Source organism: Pelodiscus sinensis, chromosome 8, assembly GCF_052426305.1.
Source record: "Pelodiscus sinensis isolate ZL-2025 chromosome 8, ASM5242630v1, whole genome shotgun sequence".
Classification (NCBI taxonomy): domain Eukaryota; kingdom Metazoa; phylum Chordata; order Testudines; family Trionychidae; genus Pelodiscus; species Pelodiscus sinensis.
In genome coordinates, this window is record NC_143059.1 from 53,142,745 (window position 1) to 53,167,137 (window position 24,393).

At 41.0% G+C, this 24,393-nt stretch overlaps 1 protein-coding gene across 1 annotated transcript in view; it reads right to left on the reverse strand.

Annotated features, from left to right (window-relative positions):
• Positions 1-2,732: 2,732 nt before the first annotated feature.
• ABRAXAS2 (abraxas 2, BRISC complex subunit) overlaps positions 2,733-24,393 on the reverse strand; it is a 29,463-nt gene continuing 7,802 nt past the window's right edge. The window contains exons 4-9 of the mRNA XM_075935294.2: positions 19,886-19,952; positions 16,391-16,581; positions 14,957-15,076; positions 14,041-14,125; positions 10,569-10,683; positions 2,733-4,825 (exon numbers count right to left, since the gene is read on the reverse strand). Coding sequence (XP_075791409.2) covers positions 4,359-4,825; positions 10,569-10,683; positions 14,041-14,125; positions 14,957-15,076; positions 16,391-16,581; positions 19,886-19,952 — 1,045 coding nt within the window. The 3' untranslated portion in view covers positions 2,733-4,358. The remainder of the gene's footprint in view (positions 4,826-10,568; positions 10,684-14,040; positions 14,126-14,956; positions 15,077-16,390; positions 16,582-19,885; positions 19,953-24,393) is intronic.

The following is a 24,393-nucleotide window of genomic DNA, read 5'->3' on the forward strand; positions in this document are numbered from 1 at the left end:
CTTCCTGTAGTCAGCCACTGGTCAGTTTCAGCAGCGGCTGACTTGGGGACACCTGGGGCAGAGCAGCTGGGGTGCTGCTGGGTTGGTTCAGAGCGGCGCTACAGGACCAACCGGCAGCGCCCCAGCTGCTGTACCCACAGGCGTCCGGAGCAAAGCCGCGGAGCACGGGGGCAGCGGGACAGCCCAGACGCGCTGTGGCTGTCCTGCTGCCCTCGGGCTCCGTGGCTTTGCTCTGCTTTGCTCCCCATCCCCCTGGTCTGGACCAGGGGGACGGGGAGCAAAGCGGCGGAACACGCAGGCAGCGGACAGCCCAGACACGTCTGGGCTGTCAGCTGGCCACGTTCCGCCGCTTTGCTCTGCTCTGCTCCCCGTCCCCTTGGGACGGGGAGCAGAGCAGAGCATGGCCGCGTGTTCCGCCGCTTTGCTTCCTCTCCCTGGTCTGCTGGAGACCAGGGAGAGGGAGGGCCCCGTTCGTAACTGCGGATCTGACATAAGTCGGATCCGCGTAACTCGGGGACTGCCTGTAATTAAAACAAAGAAAAATGGTGATTTCAATACTTGGTACTAGTTCATAAATATCCAAGTAATCTGCTCCTAAAACCCATTATGCAAGACAAAAAAAAATGTAAGTAAGTTGATTTGATGCTACTTGTCATGTGTGCATGCTTTTAGTATAGCCTTTGAATATGGGTGGGGGGGGAGAATCAGCAGGCAACCCCTTCCCCCATCGATGCATTCAGCAGCAAAAGCAGTTATTGTTGTTTATCTTCTTAAACTGTTTTTCAAAAAATGTCAGGACAAGAACCACACGGACATTTCCATGGAACAAGTGCATCTGACAACTAAGTGCTTGGAATTATTGACAAAAAAAATTAAGAACTAAATTATCAAGCTTCAGAATTAAACAGCCCAGGAAGTTGGATGGAAGCTCATACTGGGGCTGCCCATGAAATATTTTGTGGGGAAACGGGACTTCCTATTCCCATGTCATCAATCTTTTCAGAAGTACTACATTCATTTAGGCTACATCTAGACTCCAGGCTTCTTTCGGAAGAAGCTTTTTTTGGAAGAGATCTTCCAAAAAAACTTCTTCTGAAAGAGAGCATCCACACTGCAAGGCTATGTCTACACTGGCAGCTTCTTGCACAAGAACTCTTGCACAGGAACACATCCACACTACCATGTGCAAGACGTGCTTTTGCGCAAGAGCATCCATTGCAGCGTGGATGCTCTCTTGCACAAGAAAGCGCCGATGGCCATTTTAGCCATAGGGCTTTCTTGCGCAAGAAACCGCTGCCGCATGTCCACGCTGCCCTCTTGCACAAGAGCTCTTGCCCAAGAGAGCTTACACCTGTTAGAAAAGAGCATAGCTCTTGTGCAAGAAGCCCTCTCACTACGCTTTACTGTAAATCTCCTTCCGCAAGAGCAGGTAGGCAGTGTGGACGCTCTGCAGAAGAACGGCCGTTCTTGCGCAATAACCCACCAGTGTAGACATAGCCCAAAAGTGCATTGAAAAAGCAATCTACGTTTTTGAAAGATAAGAGTCCAGACTGAATGGATGCTCTCCTGCATGTAAGCTGCGATTGCTATGGACGGACTGGCCACCAGGGCACCTATGCTTTTTCCTCTTCTTCTGAAAGAACTCACTCTTCCCCTTCCACACACACCTTTTTGTAGAAAAGCTGTTTTGGAAAATGGTAATCCTCTTTCTGTGAGGAAGAAGCCTATGTCGGAAAACCCCTCTGTTCTTTCGATTTTCTTGCACAAGAACGCAATTGCAGTGTAGATGTTCCTCAAATTGTCGGAAAAACATCCGTTTTCCTGACAAAATGCTGTAGTGTAGACATATGGTTTATCTATGCAAATAGAGGTTGTAATGAGCACTATTTCCCTTCTTCGCAGATTTCTACAGGCTTTGGTGATCACCACCAATCTGTAATTCATGAATACAGCTTAATGTGCTGCAAATGCTAGTTACATAGTAGTTTGATTTAGATCCAATAGGTGCAGGGGTCCACACTTACTAGATTTGTATTGCCTGCAGATTTTTTTTTATGCTCATAAGAAAACCTGTGTGGTTGAGGCTTGGAAACCTTATCCTGAAATGCCATACCTGAAGCACTGCCCTCCTCTATTAATCTTTTTTCTGACTACTTCAATATAGTAATCATCCAGTCCTATTGTGCACATGAGCATGACAGACCTGCAATGAAGATACTTCCTTGTGACTTTGTGCAAAATAGTTACCTTATTTTACAAATATTGATCCTTTATGCTGGTTTGTAAGTGATTACAGTTGCTGAAAACATCCATACTGAAGCAGTCAGAGTTGGAGGGCTTTCATTATGCACTCTCCACTTCCCAAATCATTCTGATGTGAAACAGGGTAAAATAAAACTTACCACCCAGTTGTTGTAACACGTGAATGAACATGAACAATGTATACAAGAACAACATACACACCATAACCTCATTGTTGTTATAGCCTCTTCCTCTAATGAATTCCACCTCTTACATCTACAATAGGTGAAGTATTTCAACTCTAAACTGCATTTTTGTAGGCGGATACGTGACTTCACACAAATGGAACCTCGCTGACAGATATTAAAAATTTATTTACAGGATTAAATAAGAGTTTATTGTCACATTTAACTGCTTTGTTTGATGTACATTGCAGGTTTCTGTGCAGCATAAAAATAAAAAAAATCTTCTTATCAGAAAACCAGAACTGATGAGATGGCAACAGCACTTGTTTATCACACCAGCACTACAACTGCTTGAAGATCACCAGCATTAATAAAACTGGAACAAATCTTTTGTTAAAAAGGACTGTAACACTTGAAAACAAAATGCATCAAGTTAAGGCTAATGACAATAATATAAAATAGTTAAAATAGATAAACCACTAGATGTTTAAAGTTTGCAACACTCGGTAGAAGAGTGCCAATTTTAACATTTCATTTTTCCAAAACCATTTTGTTTAACTTAGTACAGGTAAAAAGAGGCTAATGAACAGATTTTTGCCCAACATATATATATTATATGAGATTTTTGCCTTTTGTAAAACTGAAATATTTAAACATTTAAAAGTAAACTTTTTATTCTTTGGGATATTAACCAATTAAAAGGAGGGGTTATTCATACTTTAAAGCATTAAATGCATGTGCTTAACACCATAAACTGTGTGTTTTGTCATTTACAAATAAGGGATAAAGACCAATAGTACACAGACTTTTTAGTGGCACAATGACACATATTTTGGGCAAAATTAGAATACAAGCAGTAATTAAATAGAAATATAAGTGCATCCAAACATAATTTATCTAAATATTCCACATTTCATGTTTTCAAAATGGCAATTCTCTGGCAAGAGCTACCATTAATTCCAAAGCGCTGTGTATTTCATTCAGGGGTGAAAGAGATAATAAACCCAGGGGAATCTCTAAATAACCGTCCTAAAGGTGATCCCCTATTCCTTACATAAATTCAATTGTACGGAAGTATAAATTCAACACACAGATTGCAGTGAAATTGCAAATAATTTGTGACATCTGAAGTTTGTATTTTCTAAAGTCCAATTGTGAATTAACTACTGTTTGTAATTTACTATGCGCACTTCATATTTTAGTACAAAAATTAGACTGTAAATGAGGCTACTATGGCATACAGTCATTGTAAACCCACCAAAATCAAAGTATGCTTAATGACATTCATTTGGATGATTTACCAGTAAGTTTTTCCTACAGAAAAAAAGGCAACAGTCATTTTAATTGATAGGCTAGTACAAAATGTTGAACAAACTCCTTCTCTATTAAAAGAGCATGCATACAGAAGAAGGTAGACCACATGTGTTCCAATCAGGCTTCTTGGAATTATCAAAATTTCATTTGTGGTAAAGATTATTTTGGCTCACCATAGAAAGTTGCTTTCAAGGCTGTAGATAAATTGTTTTCCCTTTTAAAAACTAAAATTCAAGGCATGATAGTGCAAGAGGTAAGTTTTGATTTTAAAGAACATTTGTTATTTGTAGACTAACTGTGCTTAGTCACTAAATCCCAATTTATTGTCTTAAAGAAAATATGGCAACAAAAGCTACAAAGTTTCTATAAATTTCATTTTGCCTAAATTTACCAGTACATCCATGAACCTCATCAATATTAACACAACTTGATTACCCTAAAGATTTCATTATAAAACTTGCAAAATGTATCACAAGGTGAATAAGCCATCTATAGTGCAAGTCTTCTACACTTTCTGTGCACAGTAATCTTCTTTGTAGGTTATTTCCTCCAGGTTAAATCCCCAAAATTTTCCTGTAACGAATATGAAAAAGAGTGCCATGTTGAATTTTTGTTCTACTATATCTGGGAGGTTTGTGTGTTCCTGGAATCCCCATCAGGATGAGTCAGGGATCGTGAATCCCTTGTCTGTGAGAATTCACTGTCAGACGACTCTGTAGGTTCAAGCAAGTTCTCATAATCACTGTCTTCTGATTCATCAACAATGTCACCAACTGCTTTTTGGGAGGAAGTCATGGATGCTCCATTGCCAGAATACTTCAATCCTGCATTTGTTGAAACATAATTGGAAGAGCCCACTGCTTGAGGTCGAGGCATGAAAACATTGCTTTCCGAGAGACTATGACCCAAAGTACTTTCTTGACTGCTCACACTGAAATCAGAATAAGGAGGAGGAGGATCAGAGGCATCTGAGTCTTCAACTGTGCAACCTTCTACAGCAAATCCAGTGTAGGACATTCGTGGCGGAAACATAGATTCCAAATTATCAGTTGACATTTGCCTGGTTAAGATGGCTTGCTGCAGTCCTATGAAAGTCAAAAGGAAAATAAACATGTCCTAATTGCATTAAAAAGCATGATATAGAAAATTCAGGTACAGTAAACACATTCGAAATATGTCTCGTTTCTTGTGCAAAAATGCCTAACATTGGCAAAAATGTGTTCATTATAAACTTTATTATAAACATTGTGTGGTTAGAAAAGTTGCTATACGTATAAACTTAACTCAAGTCTCTGGGAATTATATTTCTACTACTACTACATTTCATACAGCTTGTCTTTTTTCAGATTAAAGAGATTTATGAAGATTTGAGGTGAAGCCAAAGGTACCAAAGTTTATTTAAATGGAATCATTTAAATAGACAAGATGTTACTCATATAGGAAAAAGGACAAGTTCAAAATCATGGATTTGGTAAACTGAGGACATAATAGGATTCCATCTCTGAGGTCCAGTACAGGGAGTGTGAGATAGAAAGGTGAAAGGTTTTTCAGCAGCTGAGAAGTTGATGCAGCATGAAACATCACACCCTGGAACATATTATTGCACTTACAAAAATGATAGATTTTAAATGTTTTAGAAGGTACCGTCTCAACTGACTTCTCTGCAGCAGAAACAGAATTCATACCTACTTAACAATAACTGCTGAGTACAATAAACAGCACTAGTATGGGGACCTGAATTGCAGAAACATGCAACCTCTTTTCCCCCAACACAGGGAACATGACTGATACATGATAAACTATCCAATGCCAAGGAAGAAGTTTTCCCATATTGAAAGAGCAAGAAAGTAGGAAACCAGCTTCACCATTTAATTTAATAATCTCATGTATGTGCCTTCCTGTCTCATCCTATCTCAAACAATTTTTGTCTGCTCAAACACAGGCTCTTGGAAACTGATGCCTGCAGCCTACTGGTAAAATTCATCACTATTGCTGTTCTGGTCTTAGCAGGGATGTTAAAATGCAGGTATTTAACTAATTGAGTACTCTATAGAATTTTTATCAGTTATTCAATTAGTTGATAGGCAGCCTGACTCAGCTCCTGCTTGCACCGGGTGCAGGACCAAACCCTGGTGAGCCTCTGCAATTTAAAAAGGCAAGAGGAGCTGGGCAGCCTGCTCCTAGACTCCTACTGTGTTTTTAATTGCATAGCCACAGCAGGGTTTTGTCCCGCACCTGGCACAAGCCAGAACTGAGCCGGGCTGTCTGTCCAGTGGGAATTTGGGATTTCCTGTGCACAGGGACTGCTGCTGCAAAGTAGCCCCTGTGCGTAGGACCCGCTGCACACAGGGACTACTACTGCAAAGCAGCCCCTGCTGATGGCCAGTAGACAGGCGGCACCGCAGAGACGGTGCTGGGGGTAACCAGCTTTTAAGCTGGCTCCCCCTATCACCGGCTCTGGTCCCCACCCCCGGCTCTGGTCCCCACCCCCTGCTGCCTCTAATACAACAAGGGGGAGAGGGGAGTGTAAGTAGTCGACTTGACTACCTGATAAGCACAGGCTTATCGGCTAATCAACTATGCTTTTACATCCCTATTTCTTAGTGCCACACAGACTGGATAAGCTCTGGCCACTCTTGCTACCCACCTTCATCTTTTTGCTGGTTTATACAGCAGTAGTCATTTAAGATGCATTATCCCTGGTTAACCAAAGTGGTAACGATTCACACTGGATGTGTATTACAGGTGGCCAGGGAATAGGTAGGTGCCAGCATACCTTCAAGAGGTGGGCTAGGAGATCACACTGTTGCTGCCAAAATGCTCAAGCAGTCGTGGGTACCATGTGCATTGCCATGCTGATTAGAGGGCAGGTCTCTCAATCGAAGTAACAGAGAGGCCCATTCTAAAGCTTGGAATGCTCACTAAACAAAACAATCCCTTAATCCGAGCCACACATCAAACCACTGAATATAAAGCTGATAGAAGAGGCTCTTCCTGGCAGTAATGGAAGGGCTGTTTTGGGAAATTATTGCATTATATGGATGGAAAGAGGCACTGGCCCCTTTGCAGCAATGCCTGGGAAAATAAAGACAATAATATATGCATGTGTTCCAGAGTGAATGTCCAAAGCACCTTTTTGGAATACTAGTGAAAAGCATAATAGTGAGTTCAGATGCTGTGTTTTGTTTTATCCCGAATATACAATTGACCCATATTCCACTTTGCACTCTGATATTCTCCTTAATATATTTTTTATATTTCTTCCCTTCATTTCATGCTTCTCCAGCCTCCAGATATACTTTTCTCCCTCACCTGTACTGCCTTATGTCCGCCAAAGCGAGTTAAATCAGCTCTGTTTCCTCAAATGATGGAGCATTTTACCATACCTGCCTTCTGCTAAGCAAGTTTCTTGAAGCCTTTTTAGCTTTTGGGAAAAGGAACATTTGGCATCAACCCAAATATGTTCAAACAATGGATCTGACTGAGCCAGAAGACTGTAGAGCAGCAGAAAATAATTGCAAAATAAGCAGTTTGTTGCTCTTGGGGTGGTTTTTTTTTGGGGGGGGGGGGGAATTGGAGATAGTCCTCAACATATGCCATGAAAATTATTCTGTCAAAATGACATAGAACTCTAATGAAAAACATGGATTTTGATGTGGAAAATGTATTTCTATCATAGTAAGTTAAATCATACCTCAGCAATGCAAAGAATGGTATGTTTTAAGAACCAATGTAAACAAAAAGTATGTTTTGATACATCAGATTTTAAATCACAAACCAAAATAAAGAGTTACGTTTGTCCTGTTCTATTTATGCCTAGCACTATTTGAAATAAATCATAGGATGAATGAGACTACCTCCGACATAATACCAGATGGCAGTATTTCAATACTCTAACATTTCAATTACATAATCAGCACCGACAAGGAGAAACTTCAGTGATATTCACTCTCTGTGAAAGACATTATGTAAGTTCTGTCTATATTTACCAGTGATAATGCCTTAATGTAGGACTGGCTTTGCTGGATTCAACTTTAACAATGATATTGTAATTATTCCAGTAATTCATTAAGATCCACATTTCAGTCCAACAGCAAATAGAAAACTGATGTGGTAGAAGATGCTCCAGTCTAGTGGATTAAATACAAGCATATGAGATGAAAATTCCAGTCTCTCTGATGAATGGGCCAGAGATCCACTAGACAATTACTACAGTAACACTAGAGCTATACTGGTAATTATCCTATCAATTAATTATTCTCTTCATCTCATGCAAGTCTTCCAGTGTGCCTCACTTAACTAATGTTGCTGTAACAGCTTCCCACCACAAAAATCAGGGCTGGAAAAAAACCAAAGGACTTCAAAAATGTATTGATATCTACTAGACTGAGACTAAGCATACTAGCCCAGGATGAAATTTTCCTGCAATTCTCATGCCACATGCAGTTTGGTGTGATTGCAGTTGAGTATTGCAATGAGATGTATTAAATCATTCAACTTACTATTTGCAACCTTTTTAAAAAGGCCTCAGACAGTTTTTCTCTCTCTTCCTAGTTTCATTTCACTTTTCCTTTCCTATAACAGATCACTATCACTTCCTGTGTTATTTCCAGGGTCTTCTCTTTTTTCTCCATCTTCTAATATATCCCTTCCCCTCATATTTTGTTTCATTTCCAATGCTACAAAAAAAAAAAATCTGTCCTGCCTTTTTAGTACTACAAAACTCTTTTTTCAAATGGCTATCATCATTCTTCCTAATCTCTTCACATACTCACTCAGACTCTAAAAAACAAGAACTCTCATATATAGAAAATGACTATATTTTTCAAGATCCTATTAGTCAAACACTAAGCTGAGATAAGATACCCCACTGTATATGGACAACATCCAAAATCTCACCTCCAGTAGGCTGCTTGGGTTCCTACTAGCTGCTTGTAATGAAAATCTGAACATAGGCTGGGATACAAAATATATTAAAGATCTCACCACTCATAACATTAACCCAGAAGCATCACAGAAATCAAGCTCTCTCAGAAAGGGCTCTTTTTATAAACTGCCCAAAGAAAAAAAACCCCACAAATCTGATAATATGAAACACTGCAGGCATATTAAAATAGTTCACGTATATGCTGAACTCTCCCATATACTCTAGGTAAGATGATGCAAATGTTCTACAGTTCAGAAATCCGATAACCCAGGAGTGACCAGTCCGTGGCTCTTTGCGCAAAGAAATGCGGCTCTTGCTAGTTCGGAGCTGCACGCCCGGACTGCTCATGGCCGCTCTGCACATGCACCCCAGCACCTGGAAGGAGAAGCACAGGGCTGCAGCAGCTCCAGTGAGACCCAGGCATTGGGTTAGCGGGAGGGGGCTGGGGGTGCCTGGCTCGGGGGGGGGGGGGGGGGGGGGGGAAGAGAGAGAGGGAGGGAATTGGCTTAGAGCAGGGAGACTGGGGGTGCCTGGCTCTGGGGGAAGAGGAAGGGGACTGGGTTAGAGCGGGGTGCTGGGAGTGCCTGGTTCTGGGGGGAAGGGTGGGTGCCTTGGGTTAGAACAGGGAGGCTGGGGGTGCATGGCTCTGGGAGGAGGGGTGGGGTAGGCGCATTGGGTTAGAGCAGGGAGGCTAGGGGTGCCTGGCTCTGGCAGAGGGATGGGAAGGGGGATTGGGTTAGAGCAGGGAGGCTAGGGGTGTCTGGCTCTGGGGGAGGGCATTGGGTTTGAGCAGGGGGGTAGAGGTGCCTGGCTTTGGGGGAGGGGAGGAGGACTGGCTTAGGGGTGGGGGGGCTGAAGCATCTCAAAGTCTTCATGGATACAGAATAAGGCAGCCAACAGATGTCATATTTAAATTCCAGGGCAAAAAAAGAATCAGCATGTACCTGGTTTACACTGTGTTTCTTTAAAGAAAATTCAAAGGCTAATGTTTGCCAGGCTGAAGCAATTATTCTGAGATACGAGTCTCTCCCTTATTGTTTTTGAACCTCTCATATTTGCAGTCTGGGACAGACCTGAATGTTTAGAACTATAAAAAAGTCATAATCTTCATAAGTAAAAAAAAAAAATGAGGAAACCATACCAGAGATCAATAAGCTGGAGTGAAACAGGCACTTCAAATTGTGCTAATTTACTTCTCAGTTCAGTTTAATTTAAAAAAAAAACCTCATAGGACAGTAGTGTTAAATTTAAAATACATTGGGGGGATGCTTATTTTTAGTGCAAAAATATGACTATTTTCAAAGGTTTTTTTTTATTTGATGTTTGTTCTGTGTCAAGTTTTCTGAAGATCTATAGACTGGCTGTGAATTTTTTAAGTGACTAGAGACTTTTTTTTTTTAATTGTTTTTTGTCTGAAATGTCCTGTAATGTTATTTTTATCACTACATTTTATGTATGATAGATAGATAGATTAGATAGATAACATGAGGCTTTTTGCATTCTATCCACAGCTATTTTGGCTTTTAGTCTCTGTTTGGCCACCCCTGCGATAGCCTGTATTAACCCCTGCAAACATTTTTGAGGATAAGATCACAATTTTCAATTCATACACACAACACTCAGATTTTGCCAATTACATTTTTCTTCTGGCATAGGGAACACAAAGATGTGTGCTGCAAATATTGTCAGAGTAGGAATCATTTCAATATTAACTTACCACACAGACATCATAAACATGAGTTTGCAAGAATAGATATTAAGTTGGCAATAATTTTTCCCCATATCTGTGTTTCAATACAAGAAAGAGGCATATCATTCCAATGAGTCTTAAGTCTCTGTTTCTACTAAAAGTTTTGTCTGTACAGATCCTGTTTATGAAACTTAAGTGTATGGGAACTTACTTATTTTTTGCTCCTTTTCGTTTTTTCTTTGCGTGATTTGCCTTTTTAGTTTATTTACATCCGCTTGGAAAGATTCAACAACTCGTTCACTCTTTTCTACATCTATACATACTGCCTGGGAGAGAAACACAATAAGATAAGTCATAATCAAGTTCTTCAAAAATCCATTAGCGTTACATAACTATGCTAGAGAATACTGCCTGACTAGATACAATACAAAACCAAGAGGATGAACAAATATTGAACCAGAGCATGAAATGAGAGGCTGAAAAACTGATTTCCAACTACTGATCATGGTCAGTGTTCAACTGCTTCAAAGTGGAAAGAACTTTCAACAGTTTACCATTACTTCCTGTGTGACCCTGGGCAAGTCATATTGCCTCTCTGTTCCTCCATTCCCCATCTGTAAAATGGGGGTGACAGTTCTTCCCTACCTCACAGGAATATGGTGCAGATATTCTGAAAACTGGGAAGCATTTTGAGGTCTACTGATGAACAGCATTACATAAGAGCTAGGTATTACTGTTATGAGCCTGCTCCTGTAATAAGAGATTACTCCTGTATTTTAATCATGTTATAGGTGACTCAGACAATCTGCTAACCACTTCTGCACTCTATCAAAACTAAACCCACATCTACTCACTGAAACTGTGCTAGCAGTCATGTGAGAATAGCGTGGATGTGAAATACAGTGCAGATCTTTGGACTGTTCAGACTTTATGATCCTAATGGTGATGTGTTTAGGTAGCATGTGTACCAGTCTTCCAACTGTGCTGTAGCTGGGTGAGACGACAAGAGTCAGGAGATAAATGAGAAATGAAAAACACAGAGTTGTTCCTGCTCTATTAAATACATGTTTGGGCTTTTCAGCAGGGATGGAAATGGTTAACTAGTTACCCGGTAAGCATCAGCATGGTGGGCTCAACAGGCTGGAGCAGCGCCCCACCTATGCCACTGGCGGCCATTCCACTCCATTCAGGCCCCCTGCATAGCTGCTCTAGCCTGTCCGGGCCCACTGCATCATGGGCTGGAGCAGCCAACTGGCCACAGAATCCCAGTTAACTGGTTAAACTTAACGTTTAACTGTTAAATTTTAAAACAAGATTTTACATCCCTAGTTTCTAGTTTGCAATATTTTCTGTGAAACACACATCTCAAAGTTAACCACCAAAAGGAACTTTTAATATTTGACATCAGATAAAAGAACAAGCAGGTGTGTGTGCAAAAGCAGAATTAACAGTGCCATTTAGACACCACAAGACAGCAGAGTCACAATTCTAGGAGCAATTCCCCAAAGAAGTCAGCATTTTTCAGTATTTCTGCTAACCACTGCATTAGCTAAACTCAACAGTAATTAGTGCAGAAGTGTACATCTAGCCCTACTTAATGCTGGTAAGCAGGAGGTGCTATACAAGGCTATTCCATCAACTAATTTATTAGCACATTTGCGAATAACTGTTCGTCTATTACAAATACAGACCTTGGCGGCAGCATGGAAACTCCTGGGAAAGAGAATCTCTCTTTACTTTGAGTGTCATGCTGAAAAGGCCCAAAGAGAACAGCATTCACCCACTAGTTCAGAGGAAGGGTTGTTCTCAGGTTGGTGTGTGCACACATATATGAGAAATAAGAGTACACCCAGCTACTCTTCAAACAAGACTGGTGACCTGAGTAGGCCAGGCAAAATTATTGCTTACCCACTGTGGACTACTTACTTAACAGGTCACAATGGGGTCACTAAAGGAAAGTGACTTCCATAGGGCAGGGTCAGAGTTGGCTAGATCCTAGACTCGGTCTCATTTCTTATTTTCTGTGCCAGTGAGCAAAGCTGAATTGGTACAGGAAGGGGACATGATCTGCTACCAGTGTATGGAAGTAGCACATTTCTCCAGGGTGCATGTCAAAGGGAAGCCTAAATCACAATTCCCAAACATGTCTGATAGGCAGCACAGCTATATGCTATCTTCTACTTGGGACAAGTTTGTAAAATGACAAATCTAGTCTGGGATGGGGAATCTCAGACCCATGAGGCTTGGGGATCCCCCCACACAACAGGACTAGTACCAGTTTCCCACTACAGTAGGGCGGGGGAAGCTGCAAGCCTTGTGGCCCTCATCCAGACAAGCCTGAACCGCATGTGGTCCACGGGCTCTGCCTAGCAGAGGGCAGGATGCCTGCAGGGAGCACTTCCCTGAATCATCATACAGAACTACATGTGCCCCTCACCATCCGGGAGCTATGATAGGCAGTTACCCTGTTTGCTCCTGCATCCTCCTTTCTAGATTCCTCTCCTGTACCCTCTCAGTCCCTTCACCCCCACCCCACTCCTGCACCCATCCCTACCCCTGCACCCATGCTCCTACCCAGACCCTCCACGCCCTCCACCTAGACCCTTCACCCACATCCTTATCCTGCTCCTGCATTCTCCCTCCCACCTAGGCCCCCTACCTGCTGCCCAGATCCCTCCATCCCTTCCTGCACTCTATCTCCTCCACAGTCTGCTCCCTGGCAACCCCCTCCCATGCACTGAACTGTTCATTTTTGGCACCACCCCAGAACCTATGGGGGCTCCACAAAAATCTACGAGCCCTGGTACCCTTAGGTGGAGCTTGAGAGTAGTGAAGTGAATATCATCTTTTCTGCCTCTCAGTTGGGGGCCACTCCTGTGAGGATTTTTTCCCCCCTCCTCAGTTGGGGGCCAGGTTTTTGATTTTTTTGTTTATTTGTGTGTGCTCCCCCTCCCCAAGTCCCCAACTGATTTTTTTCTGTGGGTCAGGGACCCAAAAAAGTTCACCATCCCTGATCTCTAGTCCTTAGTAGGTTTCTGAAGCCCAGCAGTAAGCCATTTACAGATGTCACAATTATGATTACAAGATATTTAAAAAAAAAAACTGACCCAAACACCGTACCCGAAGCACTGCATAATCCCTGCAAAGTATTTGTCAGCTTTAATAAATGTATAGTTCCCTATAGCAACTGCTACAGGGTGAAACCCCAAGGCTGCAATCAGATCCATGTGGGCAGGCCCTTGCACTGATGTGATCTCCTATTGACTTCAATGGTGCTCTATTTGTAGGAGGGAAAGGAAGGAGAAGGGGTGGGGAAGAATCCACCCAAACAGTTCCAACTGCCAAGACCTGAGCAGTTAAACAAAATATTCTCAGATGTCACTTAACATTATAATTACTTCCGTTTAAAAAAAAAAAAAAAAAAGGCAACAAAAAACGAGGATCAATAATGCTTATACTGATCCCTTTTACAATATACTTTGTAGAAGTAGCTGGTAAATGCGGGTCACGTGGAAAAAGGTACAAGAGAAACATGAATGTTTAATTACTAAAGAAATACAAGACATTTCCTTAAGCTATTTTAGATTCAAAATAAGCCTGGGTTTCCTTAAAATTCTGGGCTATCAGAGCTCAGGAACAGAAGCACCACATGGAAATTACCAATATTAAATAAAATTCGTTACCTGTACTTTTTCCTGAAGTGCATTATAAACCTGATATATAGCCCTGATGTCCTTCATCACTCCATCTTTATCAAAAAAATCAGTACTAAAAGAAATATGCAGAAATAATTAGAAAAGATATCACAATTTCTCTGTCTCAGATCTGCTTTTCTCCAAATCACTTTTTAGGATTCAATTTTTATATCTACACAATGAATTCAACTTCTCATATTGTTAAATCACTTTTTATCCCAAGGAACCAGTATCCAGGCAACAATGTATTAGCTGTGGAGGCTTTCTCTTGTAAGAGGAGGAAAAACTTGTTGAGTCTGGCACTAACAAGATTAGACTCTTCAAAAAAAACCTCTTTCTCTCTCTCTAAGCTTCAATGCCATAACTGGAAAAGCAATTTTGTTAGAGACCCAAAATATTTAAAAAAACAAAACATTTTTTGCAATGTTTTTAAATTTTATTTAAACGACACAGAAAATTAACATTACTAAACCATGTTAAATCCTATTAATCCACCCTACATGCAGAACATCCATTGCAATTGGTGGGAATTCTGCACAGGGAAGGCTTGCAGGATTCAGCTACAACTAGGGATTGCAGGATTCAGCTACAACTACTTGTTATGCTCGCCAACCCCTCCACTTAGTGGCTGCTTTTGTGGCCAGAGAGCCTGAGGACGTCATTTTGTTGCATGGCAGCAAAAAACATTTTTTTACACATAGAGGAAGATTAGCCTAATGTTGATGTTGCTGTAAACCTACAGAATTCAGATCAGTTTATTTAAAAATATGGTTTGCTGCTTAGAAAACAGTGAGTACATATGATTGGAGCAGATTGTTAAACAGCTTCAAGACTAATATTTAGGAGGCAAAAAAAAAAATCAAACTTCTGTATTATACTTAATTTAAAAAAGAACCACACTTACCCATGTTCCTTAATAACTTTGGCATAATTCTGAGATGTATTTGGCACTGAAGAAACTTTGTATTCCTGCTGACTAGTATTGCCTAGATTGGGAATTGTAAGCGACACCCTTTGATTATACCTATAGAGAAAGTTTAAAAAGAGGTTGCTATTATTCTTCCAAAGATTTTTTTTAAAGTTTCCAAAGGGGATAGTCTGTTTCCAAGCAAGAGGAATATTTGATTAGCTCAACTCTTTAACATTTAAACTAATATAAATTTCAAAGTCAGCTGTATTTTGAATAAACAGTTTGTCATATTCAAATATGGTTGTTTTTAAAACACAAAACTACAATTGACAAGTAGGTGGAGCTATCTTTCATACCCCCTAAACCAGTGGTGGGCAACCTGTGGCCTGGAGGTTACTAAAATGAGATGCACATAAAACAAGAGCACATGAAGCGAGGCGTGTGCTGACTGCACACAACCATTGACTGTAAGAGCCATGTGCTCATTCTGCATTCAGTGGAAGTGCTGCTACATCCTGGAAGGTCCAGCGCTTTCCAATCTTTTCTACATGGGGACCCATTTTGACAATTCAGGAACACTTGGTGACCCAGGGCAATTCAAAAAATGTGTGAATGGCTCCTTAAGAGCCACCTAAGGAGACACCTGGCGACCCTTTTGAAATGTAATGGTGACCCATATTTCGGCCCTGACTCGTAGGTTGGGAAATCCTGGCTAGATACACAAGAATAGTTAGCAAAACTACCCTATCCTGTGGGATGCCGGTGCAGCCTTTGTCAGCAGGGAGCTGCCGGTGCAGCCTTTGTCAGCAGGGAGCTCTCCTCCCCCTCCCTGCAGACCGGGGGCTGCTCCATGGGATGTGGGCGAACAGAAGAAGCAGTGCAGAATGGCAGGGGGTGCTCTGGAAGTAGGGCCGGGAGCGCACTGGCTGCCAGCCCCACTCCCGTGCACTATCGAATAATAGTGTAACTGCTAAAGGTGTGCAGTTACACAATTATTAAATTAAATTATATCTAACATCTCTACTCACTAGCCTAGGTTGCCTATTGCTGTCCTAAATGGTTGACTATGGGCTAACTGCACTATTGTAGGGGCAAAAAAGAAGCAATATCCCCAAAACAGTAATTTTGGAGAAGCAAAGCCTTACTGACTCCTCATTTCTCTTTAGAAACCATTTTTTCAACATCTTTTACTCTAAAATATTAATTCATTGAAATAACTGTCGCCCTGACTGCATCTTCACTTAATTTATGAATGGCTTCCAGAGAAAAACATGCTATCCCATCCTATTATGTAGGTCAGAACTAGAGTTTGACCAGTCAACAACTGCTTTCAATACAGATATTTTTGAAAATAGTTCTTAATATTATTAGGAATTGAGTATAATTATAACCACAGTGTGGTAGCTGATGTGAACACAGACTGTTTACCTTCGGTTTGGTCTAAAGAGCACATACTCCAAAGCATGTGTTGAGTTATTTGCAGTGGAGATGAAGCTGAAGAGAAGGAAGACAAGGTCAGGCACTCCAAGAATGTGTGTCAGCTGTTTATGGATGATGTGCTCTCTATATGACATTTGTTGCTGAGTGTTTCTCCTAAATCTGTACCATCCAATAACATTCTGTAATGAAAGTAAAAAGGAGAAAAATAAAGTATTAGCAGAGAGATAAAAGAGTTACAGGTTTATCTGTTGACCGCTCAAAGTATGGCTAATTAAGTTAAGATACTGAACTTTTGACATGATCTCTAGAATTCTCTTTAATAATTATATAATTTTGAATTATTGTAGATTGCCTGCATTTTACACACATTATCATTAATGCCACATTTGAAAGTTTAAGTGGCTTATTATTACAATCTTTTTTGTACAAGAAATAATAAATTAATTCTCTTCATGGTACCTAACAACCCACTTATAATGGAAGGCTACATTTATAGGCAAATTTCAGAGCATCTTCTCTGTTATTTGCTCAGTTTTCAAATCTGGCAGAATTATTTCATTTTGAGGATTGCTGCAGTAGACTATTCACTTGTGTTGCACTTATAAAACATTTTCAGTGACATGCATCACAGAATTGCAAATTTATGTTTCTTCACAGGAGCTGTGGGATTAATCTGCTTTGCTTAGTGCTGAATTATCCCTTGGAGCATCTAATTGTGACATACTTATATGTATTGCAAACAACATCCATCTAGTAATTAATTGATTACACCAACTATGAACATGTATTTAACTTGCTGGTTGAGATGAAACAAAGAAAGATTAATGCTGAAAGTTAGCTCGTTATCAGAACCTGGCTCAGTAACAGCCACAAGAGAACCCAGTATTATACAGAAAACACCCATACATATAAAAAGAATAAACTGTATTTTTATTTTAGTTCATGTCTTGGTAACTTAATGGCATCAAGAATGCATTACATTTACATCCGGAATGCTGAATCACATGACAATTAAAAGCTTTTCCATCCCTCAACTCTATTTACTTTCAGACTGTAGATAATGCATTTTTACTGACTGTCTGAATTTGACCTATATCTCAACAAAATAAAACTCAGTTGAAAACAGGTCGGTGTCTTTATTTGAAAATATACACTATACACTTTACATAGAAAAGAAAATACCAGGTAGTTTTAATAAGTGTTTTCTGATTTATCTCTTGAAAGAGATCTGAAAGACTGAAATGTCTCTCATTCTTTCAACAGTTGAGAACATCTTGTTCCTACACGCCATATTCATACTGTTCTGTGCTGCAGTTATGTGCTTACAGAATCAAATGTCTGAGATGGAAAAGACCCAGGGAATCATTACTAGATATCAAAGACTTAGTTGAAACAATTGCTTTTTGTTGGACCAAACTGATAAATAAGTGGTTTCAATGAACTAAAAGTAGATTTGTGGTGCAGGAACTGGTACTGAAGTAAGTGTTCCATTTTGAACAGATAACTTAGATCTTATCTTCACTGTAGCGTTAATCTGAGTTATAATTGTAGTGTTGCTCTATGGGAGGCCACTACAAGAATTTGAAAAGTGGTTAAGGGCCGCACCTTCTCATGATATTAATGGAAGAGGTGCAGGGTCTGGGATAGCAGTTGAGTGCAGAAGGGAGCCTAAGGTAAGGGATTTTGGTACAGGAGGGGGTGTGGGATCAGGGAAGGAGTTTGTGTGAAGTAGGAGGTTGTGACCTGAGGCAGGGGGCTGGGGTGCAGATGGGTTGTAATCTCAGGCAGGAGGGAGCTGTGACCTGTGGCAGGAGATAGGGGTGCAAGATCTGGGAGGTGTATGGGGGCGGGGAGGCAGAGGGTTTGGATTATGTGGGGTAGTAGGGTAGGAGTGTGGGGGCAGAGGCTTAGGAGGAGGGTGAGTCTGGGGTGCCAGAAGCAGGCTGTGGCCAGAAGACTTACCTAGGTGATTCCTGGCCAGCAGCCCAGCATGTTTTTCAGGCAGGCTCCCTGCCTGCCTAGCTATTGCAGGGGCCATGCACACCTGAATAGCCAGGAGCTTGAGGAGAAGTGTAGGGGTACTTCGCACACTGGGCAGGATCTGGTGGCTTGGTGGGCTGTATCCAGCCTAAGAGCTGTATTTTTCCTAGCCCTGGGATATAGGTCACAGCTCAAGTTCTCACAACTTGTCAGGTGCTAATACAACATTAGAGCCATGAAAAGGAGTTATTTTGTAATGTGCTGCTTTCTCCTAAGCAAAGTTAATTCAAAAGGAGTTAAACTTGCAATGAAGACATACTCTAGGATAAGGGTAGTCAAATCAATAGGCAAGATCAAAGGCCAAATCCAGACCAAAAGATTCTTTTGAATTTACAATGAAACCTTTTTATTTACTTATTATGACCGTTATTGTGGTGTGAAAAATATTTCTCTGCAGTCATAACTTTGGCTATGCCTTGACCAAGAAATTTGGACTTCAGTAAAAAAAAAAGAAATTGACTGCACTTGCTTGCCCTCAATTTGAAGCTCAACTATGTTCCTTAGGGTATCAGTTCTGTTAAAAAACTTCTGAAACGAATATTTGCTTATAATTAATATACAGTATTAACAAGTTTTAAATTTGTGTGGAAAAGAAATCACTGAGAAGAGTTTGATTCTCTTCTTTTGGTAACTGTAGAAAATATTTTAAATACAGTACTGAATGTACTAATAGCAAAGTACAGTTGAATAAGGGTGCAATAGTTTAATAATAGCTATTTTGTGAGGCAATATTGTTTCCGTTTTAAAATATTTCAGCTGCTGGAAATATTTGAATACTAAGGTTTTTTTTGTCAGACCTCTGTAATACATTTATAACTATTTTTAAGCAAGAATATCTGAACATTTTCATAGTTAACTGCTCTGTGATTAAATGCACATTTCACATGAACTCTCTTTTCTGTTGGCCTAAGTTGCACAGTGCAGTTGTTATTATGCTAGCGGGGCTGACAGCCTCCGCGGGCTCTGGGGCAAGGTGTGGAGGGGGAGCCCATTGAATTGTCAAGCCCAGGGCAACTGCCCCCTTATATCTCCTCCCCCTCCCATCAGTGTGCCTGAGTCTCTCTCAGTCATTGGCTGGTGACAGTACATTAATACTAGTTATTAATTTCTGGGGACCTCAACTTGAATCTAAGGCTTCATGTGAACTTGAATTTGGTCCATTTTGTTTTGCCCCTACTTAAAATGAGCCTTAGCAGACTCACAAAAGTGACAAAATAATTGGCATGACTGATATCCTCTGCACAGGCTAAGTCAATCCTGGTATTGCCGAAGAGGAGGAGAATCAAGATTTGGCAGATTTGAAAGAGAAGTCACTTGTCCAATGCAGTACATTCAGTTGCTCATTTATATGAGCCCAAATTGAATTCTTTCTAGTCTGCAGACCTTATGCTAAACAAGGACAAAAAAGAAAACAGAACTGTAGAAAAATATAGCCAAACTTACTTTTCTTCGGTCTTTAAGAATTCTGTCCAAACTCTCCTCATTAACTTTGCCTGCATAGTCATAAAAGCTTAAACCAAAAATAAAAAAAAAAATGAAGGTAAGCAGTTTACACACCATTCACGTGACAACTTGGTAAACATACAGTACAGAACTTAGAATCTAAAGATTAATTTATCTCAATTTATCCATAGAATAATAAATCATTACGGCAGCTTTACATTTATCCAATGCAGCATTTTAGCAACAAGGTGCAGAGACCACTAACAATGAGAAAAAAAAAAGTGCCTTGTTTTATCTACTGGTTTTTAAAAACCCTTCAGTTTTATTGCACCAAACAGCTAGGTGGCAATTATTTCATTGGCAACCCCTTCTACAAGCAGGGCTGTCCTTATGTATATGCAGCTGTGTAGGGCAATTCTAAATTTGGGATGCTGCATATGCCTAGAGATGGCTGGTATCCCCCCCGCCCCTCAGACCAGCTCAGCACCAGGGCTCCAACAGCCCACTGCCCCTCTCCAAAGGCTCAGTTCTGTCGGCCCCCAGATTCGCTCCCCCCCCACTCCCAAGGACTTTGTAATGGATCCAGCAGCCCCAATCCCCCAACTCCCTCCAACAGCCCTCATTCCCAGGCAGCGGTGAGCAGTATGGGCTGGAGGACTCTGGAGGAGCAAGGGTTGGTCACCAGCTGGAAAGAAGCGTTGGTTTCCCTTCAAAGTGCCACTTCTCCCTGAGGCTGCAGATGACCCTCCCTCACTGCTCTGCTCCGGTGCTCCAGGAATGCCAACTCTCCCAGACTGGATGCCAATACACCAAACGGTGTCCAGTGTGAGAGAGTTGGCAACACCTAGTCCCCCTCAGCTTCTGCCTCTGCAGAGCAGCTGCTCCCTGCATGGGGATGTGTGCGTATAGTGCCAGTGCTGGGCTGCATAAGGCACCAGAACTGGTAGGGACGGCCCTGCCCAAAAGGATATGGGATGTTTAATAGTGGTTAATAACCTAATTGAGTAGTCGATGGAAATTCCATCAACTACGTGATTAGTCGATAAGGGGGCTCACTATGGCTCTGCTTTTTAAATGTAGTAAGAACCTGGCAGCTCTTACTACATTTAAAAAGCAGAGCTGCAGCATCTGGAACCGGGCACAAGCTGTGACACAGCTGTCCTGGCTCACCCCTGGCCCCAGACACCTGAAGCACTGTCTTTTAAATGTAGTAAGAGCCTTAGGGCTGCGCCTCTGCCTGCCCTGCCCCACTGCAGAGACGTTGCTGGGGGAAACTGACGTTTAAGCCAGCTTCCCCCAGCACTGGCTCCTGCTCCCCCCCTTGCTGCCTCCAATACAGAAGGAGAGGGGGGAGCAACTAGTCAAGTAGTGACTCAACTAGTCATGCACATCTCTAAATTAAATTACAAACACTTTCTGACTAGCTCTAGAAAAACCCTGTGTTTGGAAGTCTGGGACTCCACTTGTCAAACAGGAAAGAGAGAAAGAACCTCAATTTTATATTAAAACAATATGAAAAACACTTTTTCAAGGCGCAGTCCGAAAATCAGATCTACATGGTTAGACCCGTACACCTGTGAAATTCCACCAAAGTCTACAGTTATCCATGCAAGCATAAGGGTGTACCCATGTGACTCCTTTTGCATGACTGAGGCATAAGTCAATAACCAAACATGAATTCAAATGGTTTACATATGGTAAAAACATTTGAAAATAAATGTCTCCTTCACTTACCTGTCAAGTTTTTAGTCTCTTTCAAGAGCTGATATCACTAACACCTAAAGCAGTGCAGGAAAACACTCTGATTTAGAGGTCTATGATCTCAACTCTTGTCAGGGAAAAAACAAAATCCTAAACTCAGCACTTGGCCAGTAACTGTATTTTGTTTTAAGATGCAAGTTATTTAGAATGCTAATACTAATCCTGCATTATGAATATGGAATCCTGAATAATTTAATTGCATAATTCTTTCAGTTCACATTTAAAATGTTTAAGCTTACTTTCAAGTAAAGTGCCATCTAACCCCGTAAGTTTGTTTTCTACACTTTACAGAATCATTATTCCCGGTTTTCTGTAATTTACAGAAACATCATTCCGACATACAAGGATAATGATAGCCAGCAATTGTAAAAAACCTAGCAACTTAATTTGCAATCTGTTTTGAATCAGGAAACTTGCCTTTTTAGAACCCTCATTTTTGGCTCAGCTCCCATCACTTGGGAAATGCACTGCAACCAAACCCACCCTATTCAGTAACAGCAAGGCCACAGCTGTTCTTTTCCAAGACCACAGGGTGGGTCAGATGTAAGACTTCTTATGACTGACTACATTTAAGTCAAGATGCTTTGGCAACATGCCAAAAAATGTTTTTGCACATGAAGGTTAAAGGAAGAGCAATGCAGATGGAGCACAGCTATTGATGAGCAGTATTTGTACTCTGAACAGAAGAACAGCCATACTGGGTCTGACCAATGGTCCAACTAGCCCAATATCCTGTTTTCTGACAGTGGCTAGTGCCAGATGCTTCTCAGGGAATGAACAGAACAATACAAATTAATGAGTAATCTACCCCTTGTTTTCCACTTCCAGCCTCCAACTAGGGATGTTAGATATCGATTAATATAATAATTGTGTAACCGCATCAAATCTTAGTTGTTATACAATTATTCAATAGACCCCGGAGACAAGGCTGACAGCCATTGTGCTCCTGGCCTCACTCCCAGGGAGCCCTCTGCTACCCCACGCTGCTGCCTCTGTATCAGAGGCAACAGAGTGGAGTGGAAAGTAGGAGCTGGTCTGTGAAGGGTGCCGGTTTAAAAACCTGCTCCCGTGCAGACCGGCTCCCACTGGCCGCTCCTGTCCATGTGGGGGAGGGGAGGGCAGGCGAGCTCTTGTGAACAGTGGTTACACTGGCATTCCACAGAAGTTCATTGTGGAGCAGCCTCTGCTCACACGAGTATTCTCCGCAAGGGGCTTCTCTGAATGCTCCTTTAGCACCTGGATCATTCAGTAGCCCCACTGAATTTTTGGCAGACTTCCTGCTTCTGAGGTACTTAAAGTTTTGCTGATGGTTATCATGCCTTTTGCTGGCTGTTCTTCAAATTCTTTTTTGGTCTACCTATTTGTATTTGTACATTTTGTGTGTCAGAGTTTATGCTCTTTTCTTGTTTTACTGAGTAGGTTTTGACTTCCTATTTTTAAGAACATGTTTTTGCATCCAGCCCCTCTTTTACTCTACTGCTTAGTCATAATGGCTTTTTTGTCTTTTTAACTTTAAATATTTTTTTTGGCATAAACAGAGTTTGATTATCTATTATATTACCTTTTAAAAGTTTCCACAAACCTTACAGGCATTTCACTCTTATGACTGTTTTTTTAATTTATGTTTAGGTGACCTCCTCATATTTGTATAGTTTCCCTTTTTGAGTTAAAATGCTACTGTGTTGGGTTTCTTTGGTATTTTTCAAGCACAAGCATGTTTCAATTTACTATATTATGGTTGCTATTATCCAGTAGTTCAGCTACACATCTTGGACCAGGTCCTCTGGGCCACTCAGGACTAAATCAAGAAAATGCCTCTCCCCACTTTTAGATTCCAGAAGTAGCTCCTTCAAAAAGCAGTCATGAACGATACCTAGAAATTTTATCTTTGCATTCCATTCTGAGTGGACATACTCCCAGTCAATAAGGGGATAGTTAAAATCCATTATTATTAGGTTTTCTATTTTTGTACCTTGTCTAATCTCCCTGAGCATTTCAGAACCATCACCATCATCCCAGTCTGGGGGGCAGCAGGATATTCCTGCTGCTATACTGTAAATTATTCAAGCATGGTATTTCTATCCAGAGAGTTTCTACAGTACTTTTGGAATAAGGTCACAATTTTACTATATTCTGATCTATGCTTTCTTTCACATATAATGCCACTCGCCCATGAATGCAATCCACTCTCTCATTCCTATATATTTTGTTCCCTGGTATACATACTGTAAAAGATACAGGCTCCTGTTCCTCTTTGACTCAACTACTAGCAATCAAATTCCCTAATTGGGAAACTGACAGTAAGAACTTGATTATAGTTATAGTGCTGTGTACTAGATAAAGCAGCACCAGTGGCCAATGCATGGTCATCAGAAAAAAAAAGCCAGCCAGCTACTTGGACATAGCCTGAGGTCTGGAGAGCCTTGCATACAAATCACAGGGGTGAGACTATTCTCTTCTGTAAGCATCAAACAAATCGAACTGCAGCATCTCTTCTTCAATATAATAAGTATCAATGACAAGGCGCATTCTAGTAAATCTGTGGAACTTGCCAAACAAAGACAAATGGGTGGAGCAAAACCAGGATTATTTCTAAAAATGCAACTTCTAAATACACATTACAGATAGCAATTTAGAAGCCATATTTGCTTACTAACAGCAATCTACATGAGAAAATTATATTTAACATAGCCTGAGTCATCTAAATTAAGATATATAGAGCTAGAGTCCCTTTTACATTTTGGCTG